Source organism: Wasmannia auropunctata, unplaced genomic scaffold, assembly GCF_000956235.1.
Source record: "Wasmannia auropunctata unplaced genomic scaffold, wasmannia.A_1.0 LD336101.1, whole genome shotgun sequence".
In the NCBI taxonomy this organism is placed as follows: domain Eukaryota; kingdom Metazoa; phylum Arthropoda; class Insecta; order Hymenoptera; family Formicidae; genus Wasmannia; species Wasmannia auropunctata.
Window position 1 is genome coordinate 4,523,730 of NW_012026789.1, and position 8,868 is coordinate 4,532,597.

Genomic DNA, 8,868 nt, shown 5'->3' on the forward strand with positions numbered 1-8,868 from the left:
CGAGCGGCGCGGCGCGGCGCGGTAATCCACGCTGTCCTACCAATCAAAATTATTGAGCAACCGCCGACGTACAGGCTGGTCCTGTGTTCGCGAGGCACGAGGGAAATAAAATATATGTACGAACGATCCGGCGGTATCATAATATCAATGAAGGAGAAGAAGGCAAGATGGCGGGTTGAGAAGAAGCCACGTGCGTGTTTTGCGGGAGAGATTATTGCGTATATACACGGGGCACGCCGCAACTCGCGCCCTCAATTTTAATTGACGGACGCAGAATTTATCTTTTTTTACTTGAGACTTGAGACTTCGTTTAAGCAACGTTTCATAACTTGCGACGATACATACCAGATATCATATTAAGATATCAGACGATATTATTACAAGGAAGCTTAGAATTCCATCGTCGTTTCTAATGCCTATTCAAAATTAAATAAAAAATATAATTGTGTTATCTCTATATTGTCTCGTCTTTTTGTAAGCTCTCTTTTAAATAGAGTCTTCTTTTTCATTCGTTTAATAGTTCGGAAATTATTAGTATTCTGATATTAACGATCTATTAACGCCTTGTAACGTTTTGTAATGCTCGATGATAACAAGTCGCTAGAAAACAAGATGCGTATTACGAAAAACAGTTAATAAAACGGTTTACTCTACTCGTTATATCTCGCATATATATATATATATATATATATATATATATATATATATATATATATATGAATACAAACGTCGTCACAGAATCGTTATCTGCGAAAGAAATATTGACGCATTTCTCAATTAGTGAGGAAAATCCACGGATAATATTGAACTGGCACGATTTTATCTGCTCGCAGTCGCGTGAGTCGTATTATCTTACACATTGCAGGCTGTCTCGGAAGCTCACGCTGTTTCCGAAACCAATAGTGACACTTGTTACAATATTAAAATTCCTGGATTTTTAAAATAAGAATCGTTAATAAACATCTCGTTCTCTCTTTTGTAAAATAAATAAAATGAACATTCACATATTGCATGTCACTTTCTGTTAAAGAAAAGATGTATCCGTATAGGGATCATATAAAGGAATTAAAATAGCGTTCATTCGCGTGTACTGTGACGAAAATTGCCCGTTCTAACGTAATAAATAGAAGAAATTAAACCAATACAATCATAATTGTGAAGAGATAAATCGTACAAAAGGTCATAAAAAATACAGATCTATTCAGGCTTGGTCGATTCATCCCGTTCTGAAACACGGAGTGAAAATTATCTTCCTACGAAGACAATGCGCTTTCTTGCACGTGAATGCACGTGCTGCATAAACAGCATCGAATTCCAACCTTCTTTCTTTGAGAGACGCGCCAATAAAAAATAAATGTCTAAAGAAATCTATTCGATCAGATTTCTCGCAGCATCGTGGCAGCTCCGGTTAGTCGCTTCTGTATCTTGATTTTTAGCAAAATTTTTTTTACTTTTAATAAATATACAAAAATAATTTCAAATTAAATTGAATCTTTTGTTAAATCAAGATTTCTATTGAATCGGAACAATTGGCACCACAATTAATAAAACGTAAAACTGCAGTTTCATCTGTGTGCGTTAATATTGAAAATTATTTCGTGACCTTATATAATGATTTTATTGTTAGTTCGTAAATATCGCAAGTACTTTTTTATTTCGAGATATGAGATATGCAACAGAAATCAATATAATTTTTATTACCTATTACCTAATCACATTGCTTCTTCATACTATTCTTTGTTTCTTTTAAAAATAATTCGTTATAATTTCTCTCGTTAATCTTTTTGCTTTAGTAACCCTCAGAAATTTTATAAATACTATGCCTATACGGTATATAACGGAAAATTTCTCTGTGAAATCTTTTTCAATATAAATTTTTAGCACATACAAACGGTCTATGCATAGAAAACTGTCTAAACTTAGCCGCATGAGGCATAGTCACAGAAACAACGACGCTTTTCTATGCACGTGCAACTTTTGTTTGGCTATTATAGCCGTAGAGACGAAAATAAGAGCCGGCGCGTTTTCGTGCGCCAATATTAGGAATGGTTAAATATTTTCGTACGGGGCACGACTTCGTTGCTACCTGACTCGGTGTGTAATCACCGGTCACACATCCGCGCCCGCGCGCGCCATATCAGACGCGCGTTCGCTTTCTTCGCGTTTGCTGCGCGGGAAACACGGCGAGTTGATTTTTGGCTTTCCGCGAGTTTCGGGTTACGTGTTTCACCGCTCTACGGGAAATCGCGATCGACATAAATCCAAACTGTCTAGGAAATTACATTAAGTGTTTTTTATACCTCTTTTGTTATTCGCAGCATTAGGATTTTTATAATAGGATTCTTAAATTCTCTTTTCCTTCCCAAGCAATCTTTCTAAACGTACAAAGATATAATTAAATAATTTCCTTTCTATATGCATTGAAGATTATTTTATTTATTGTTTTTCTTCCTGCAGCTATCATTTAAATTTTATAAACTAAGAATCCAAACAGATTTACTTCCAAATAGATTGCTGATAAAAATAATAATCTTTTTCTTGAATTAAAAAAATGAAGTTTTTTATATGCAAAAGTATTGATTAAAATCTAATCTAACTTGACCATAAATAAATTTTTAATTTCCGATTTTCTTTGAAAAATCCTAGACTTTTCTTTTTGTTACAATTTTTAGCCATTTTGAAGATTGCATTCTATGTTTTTTTTCACAGAAGTAGTAATAGAGCAAAAAAAATAAAATAGCCCCTGACCGGAAAAAGAATTTCTGTTAGAAAGTAAAACTCTTTTAACAGAGTAAAAGATAACAACAGTAGAAAACTACGAATTGAATTTTCTAATTGAAACGCAGTAAGGAACACTAGAGATTTTTTTTTATTGCGAGCCATTTGGAAAATTGCTTGACAGTATTTTGCAGCTTTGTTTTCACTAGAGACAGAAACTGGAGATCTCTTTAAAGAAAAGAGTCACCTTTCGTAGAAAAGGTGCTTTTCAAGAAACGATATCGGTTCATATATTTTCTCTTAATTCTTGAAAATTTTAGAAAACTTTTGTACAATTGTAAATATAATTTTAAATAATTTTATTAAGTAGAGTAAGTTTTTCTTGTAGTATATTTTTGCAAATAAAATTAAAATTAAAAATTAATAAGTTTACAGCAAAATTAACAAATGGAACACTGAAGATTCTGGCTAATTTTAATTTCAAAACATAATTACAGATTATGATATAAAGGAATAAATGCGATTTATAAATTTATCTCATTCATTTTTTTTTTAATAAATAGTTCTTTAAATTATCTAAGTTGTGTATATCAATGAGGAATATCAGTATTAAAACGTCAATAGTAATCATCGTATGGCGTTTAATGCATGGAGTCAAGAATCAATATTTTTTCTGCATAATCAGTGATACGCGACTAATCGTACTTACGAATGATGTGTGACGATGGGCCTACCAAGGTCTAGATAACTGATGACGTATCACGAGAATAGTAAGACTCATTAATGAGTAAATCGGCCAAGGTGGATCTTGCGTCTTCTATGCATGTGTACAAGGTGAAAGGAATGAAGGCAATAAATTAGATGGTGTTACTCAAATATATGGGTTAATCTAGGAAGTTATAAAGAAACTCTGTACTATATATATATAGTATACATACAACTGTTGACAATATCGAATTTTGTATTTTAATTTGGTTTAATTTTTTCACTTCGTTAATATTATCTAATTTGTTAAAATATATTTGTTAATGAATTCATATTATATAATATATATTATATAATAAATTTCTTATACCAAAGTTTAAATGGCTCAAAATCCTTTTCATTTTTCTCATTATATAATACGATATATTTTTACACTGTACATAATTTCATACACATCGACAAAATAGCCTAATTTAGTTGTCCTTTTGGAATGAGTGTCACGAATAATAATTTAAGGCAGTGCTGTCCAAGATTTACTGTACTTCTGTAATTCTGGACAATGCCCGGCATTCACACCTATTATATCTTCCTTTTTTTGTTTCCACTAACAGAAAAGGAAGGCAACAAGTATGAACGTCAACACATGTCATTGCCGAGAATTACAAATCTTATACATTGATTTAAGACAATTGAAAATTTCATTTTAACTAACATATCAGCACCACAGAAAATTATTGATAGTTGTTGACAAAAAAAATTTGGTTTTCCTTCAAATCACATTTTTCATAGAGTTAGACTATATCATTAAAATGTTGTTAAATATTTATTTTTATTTATTAAAAACTGTTATCTGGGTTTGACTTGCTTTTATACTTTAATTGTGCGAAATTCGTGAAAGACAAGGATGATTTTTTTGTCACAAGATAAAATGACAGTTTCTCCTTATAGGGGATATTATCTAAGAACGATGTCGGGCCAGTATCGATTTTCGCGAAACAGGAGACGGTGGACAGACGACAGTGGAGTCAATCGCAGATGCTGCCTCATCCATTAAATGCCGCCTTATATCACGCAGGCGATATAGGTCGCGCACGTGCAGCGACACGCGTTCTGCGAATTTTCCGAGACTCATCGAGTCGAAAACCAGATGACGAAGTTATGCATCCGCCCACACAAAGATCGAATTTTGTACAAGGTGTCGCGACGCATTTCGTTTACACTTTAGACTTCATTTAAATCCACGGACTTTTTGATCGATTTAAAGTCGATAATAAATCGTATAACAAAAGCAATCTGAACATTATCGTTAACACAATACATCGTATTTATCGAGTTATTAATTTTTAGATTTATAATCACGTACATTGATAATGTATTTTTAAATTCTAATAGCCTTTAAGTCATATAAGATTAAATTAAAATTTAAAGGCTGTTGAGACATTAAACTTCAGAGCCACGAGTATTCTTTATTAATTTCAGATAAACTTTAATAGATTTTCAATTCTTTATTTCATTATTTTATATTTAATATATTAAAAATTAAAAAGCGACGCTCTTTATGTAAAAGTAATCGACAAATATCAGATTGTTATTCTATAATAATGTGCCTCAATTTTATATGAGGTTGACTTGAAAAAAAATTAATTTAAAGAATGTTGAAAAAGTATGAAGTGTGACGATAATCCGTTTTGTTCATGGTAATTTATTTCATTTATTGAATAATAAATAAAGTTTGGCAAACCAAAATTAAAATATTAAATAAATAACAAGTAAATTTGCCTCTTGGAAAAATATGTCGAAAAAAATTGGCCGCAGCAAATCGCGTAATCAATGCACACCGAGTTTCCCTGATTTATTGACTTTTTTTCTCAATTAGAAGGAATTTCGAAGAATTCCGTTGAAATGGAACAAACAACGTTTATTCGGAGCTTACCTTTGAACGAATTTCGGACGAGAGTCATGCTCATATTCGTGGGAGCCGGTGCCTCGAGGGTTACGTCCGGCGGCTCCTCTTCCTCCTCTTCCTCCACCTCCTCCTCCTCCTCCAGCTCCGGCTTCGGCTCCTCGACGTCGCGGCCAGGTTCCGTTCTCCAGCGGGGGGAGGCGTCAGCTCGATTTTCGTCTCACGACGACGAGTTCGTTGTCCATCGGCGTTCTAAGGCACAGCGGCGCATCAACATCGCTGTAATTTCTTCTTCTTTCTCTTCAAGTCGCCTCTCTCGCGTACTTTCAACTTGAACTCTCGCTGCCCTCGCGATACTTCGTCGCGGCGCGCGCATGCGGGGATCCACCGTTATCACTCTCTTGTCACCCGATCATCTATCCTCCCTTCGTCGCTATATATCACCACGATCATGCGATCTATCGCGGTTCGAGACACTGCAGACTGACAAGACGAATCGCTCGTCTCATCGTCTCTCACGGCACGACTACGTGGACTCCGCCGACGACGTTGGGCGTCGCGACGTGGTAGTCGACGGTCGCCCAGAGGAACGGCACACTACCGCTTTTGACAATGTGCCACCAGCACCGGCAACCGCGGACATCGAAAACACACGCGTCACTGCTGTTGATTGCGCTTAAGATCCACGGTAGTTTAATCGGCGTGGTTAAGAGGCACGAAATGTGTGGAGGAAACTGTGGCAACTGCATGCAGGAGGCTACGCGAGAGAAGACTGCGCCGCTCTTGATGGGACGGAGAATTCCAGCTGACGAAATGCGCTTTGTGCTCCAACCAGGTCGCTCCGTTTTGGAGACCCTCCTCGTTCGGAGGATTCACGGTCAATGCGAGTGCGAGGAGACGCGCGTTGTAGCGGGAGAAGAGGCAGGTAAACGGATGGGCGGGTTGAACGCTTTATTCGGTGAGTCCCCCGCCGCAGGGATTTCAGGTGAGCTAGCTTGGCATTCGCACGAATTCCGTTCACGTTCACGCCGGAACGTGAAAACGTCAGTCTCGGTCGCGCGTCATTCCCTCCGGTTTCTTCTCTCTCTCTCGCGTCTTCCTCGCGTCTCGCCGTCGCGACGCTCGTGATTTTGTGATCGTCGTGATGTTGAGACGGTGGACGGTTGAAACGCGGCGACGGCGGCCAACTACGCTTTGTAAATAATCATTTCACTCGCGCGCGCGTATATCTCGCGGGATCGCGCGGACGCGCGGAAACGCCAAAGAGAGGGAGCGAGAAGGAGAGGAGGTGAGTGTGTGTATGTGTGAGAGAGAGAGAGAGAGAGAGAGAGAGAGAGAGAGAGAGAGAGGGAGAGAGGGAGCGAGAAATAAACGAAAAATAGAGAATGAGAAGGAAAGAGGGAGAGAAAAAGAGAGAAAAGGGAGAGGCTACTCCGTGCTCCTGTATATTCGCGGGAATATCGCACATAAGAATGTGCACGCTCCTTTTTTCTTACTCTTCTTGTAGTATCACTTCTTCTTTCTTCTCCTCCTCCATCTCCTCCTCTTTTATCTTCTCCTCCCCTACCTACTCCATTACTTCCTCCTCCACTTTCGACACCTTCGAGAGACAACGACCGTCTTCGCACCACGCACCACCGACGCACAGGAGAAAAAGGAACAAAAAAAAACGAGGAGCACTCCCGATTGCGATCGCGGTGCGAGAAGACGGACAATGACTAGCGGGTGACTATCACGCGCGGAACAGGGGGGACGCGGAGAGAAAGGAAGGGAAGGGGACGATGCGAGACGGATGCGAGACAGCCAGAGAGCGTGAGGAAGGAACGCGAGACGGGAAAAGCGAAAGAGAGAAGTGAGAGAGGATAGCGTGTGCGCGGATGGTGTGTCAAGACATAGCAGAGACGGAGCGGGCGACAAGGCAGAAACAGTTCGGTGCGTTACTAGCAGCCTCGCGCCGAGTAGAGAAGCCAGAAGCACCGGGTAAAACACGATTCCCTAACTAACACACACGGAGACGACGGATCGGGGACTGCTTTCGAGCAGTTTACTATAGGATGGGACACGGATGGTGATGGCGGCCGTGTAGCCGTAGCAGCCACCGCCCCCATACTTCTTCTCTTTCTCGCTATACCTCTACCTCCGTCCCGTTCGCGCGCGCCGTCGCCCGCTCGCCGTCCACCCTCTGCCCCTCCAACGCGAGCCGAATCTCCCCTCTCCGACGCGTTGAGATCGAGTCTCTCTCTCTTTCTCTCTTTCTCTCTCTCCCTCCCTCGCCCCTCCGACGATATAAACGACGATGGACACGCTGGAATATCCCTCCACCCCCTCCACTCTTCACTTTCCTACACGCTCCCTCGTGGTTACCGGCCGATGAGATCTCTCCCCTGCATCCTCCGCCTACGGTGTGCCGCCGCTGTCCCGCGCGTCTCACCCCTCGGCTCGGGCTTTCTCTGTCTCTCTCTCTCTCTCTCGTCCGCCACCAACGCGCAGCCCCTCCTGCTCTGCTGCCCCGCCGCGCCGTTCCTGGGACAGCGAGATGTTATCCTCGAGCGATTCGTGCGTGTGCTATATATCCGTTTGTCCGCCGTGCCGTGCCGTCGCCACATCCCCTACCTGCGTCGCGTTCCCCTGCGTCAACGTCGGCGTGTGCGTCGGCCGCAATCAAGGTTAGGAGCGTAGCCACTACCCGCGCGTGCCCTGCCCCACACTGGTCAAGCGGCACGAGCGAAAGGTCGTAAAAAATTATGGCGCACACTCCATATTGTTTGAGCGCTTAAAACATTTTCGGCCATTCTAAAAGTATCTAATTTAAATGACACCCTTAAGAATATTTACTATATTTAATTGAAGAGATTCGTTCATTTTAGCTATACGCTATCTGATACTTTCGATACTTTTTCCTGTACTGTAAATAAAATGAAATGAATATGTGTATATAGGATAAATATTGAGGCAAATGTAATTATATAAATAAAATTGCGAGATATTTTCATGTCGATATAAAACTTCTATATTCGAGCTCTAGGAAGAATCTGTACTGAATAATAAGAATTAAATTATAAATGAAGTATTTTGAAATATTTCTTTTACCTGACAGAAATTGTTTAATTTGTATTTTTTATGTTTTATATAGATATATAACATATATAACATTAATATGTTTGTCAATTAAAGAATATTTTCATATAAATAGCAGAACGTCCGTTGCTTAAAAGAGTTAAAAGACTGCTAGAAGAAGTTCTTTTTATTTTGCAAATCTATTAAAATCATTTTGGCTTAATAGTGAAGACTTTGGAATAAAATTTTCGAAAGTAAAATTACTGATATATTGGAAATCTCCAATATATTTAAATTTTAATATATTAATTCTTCTTCAGTGCAAACAGTTTAAAAGTATAAGTCGCATTTGTTCATGTCACAACAACTGCATTGGCTCCAAAAAGCATTCAATTACTAATTTTTATTTTATAATAACTTCTAAAATTAATGCAAAATAATGAAACGTTGATCTCTCATGATTATCGTAAAATCAGATTATAAAT

General features: G+C 39.1%; 1 protein-coding gene across 1 annotated transcript in view; it reads right to left on the minus strand.

Annotated features, from left to right (window-relative positions):
- LOC105461341 (zinc finger protein 1-like) overlaps positions 1–6,863 on the minus strand; it is a 26,790-nt gene extending 19,927 nt beyond the window's left edge. Inside the window, exons 1-2 of the mRNA XM_011707843.1 lie at positions 6,823–6,863; positions 5,357–5,511 (exon numbers count right to left, since the gene is read on the minus strand). Of these exons, the coding sequence (XP_011706145.1) occupies positions 5,357–5,511; positions 6,823–6,863 (196 nt within the window). The remainder of the gene's footprint in view (positions 1–5,356; positions 5,512–6,822) is intronic.
- Between the last annotated feature and the right edge of the window lie 2,005 nt (positions 6,864–8,868).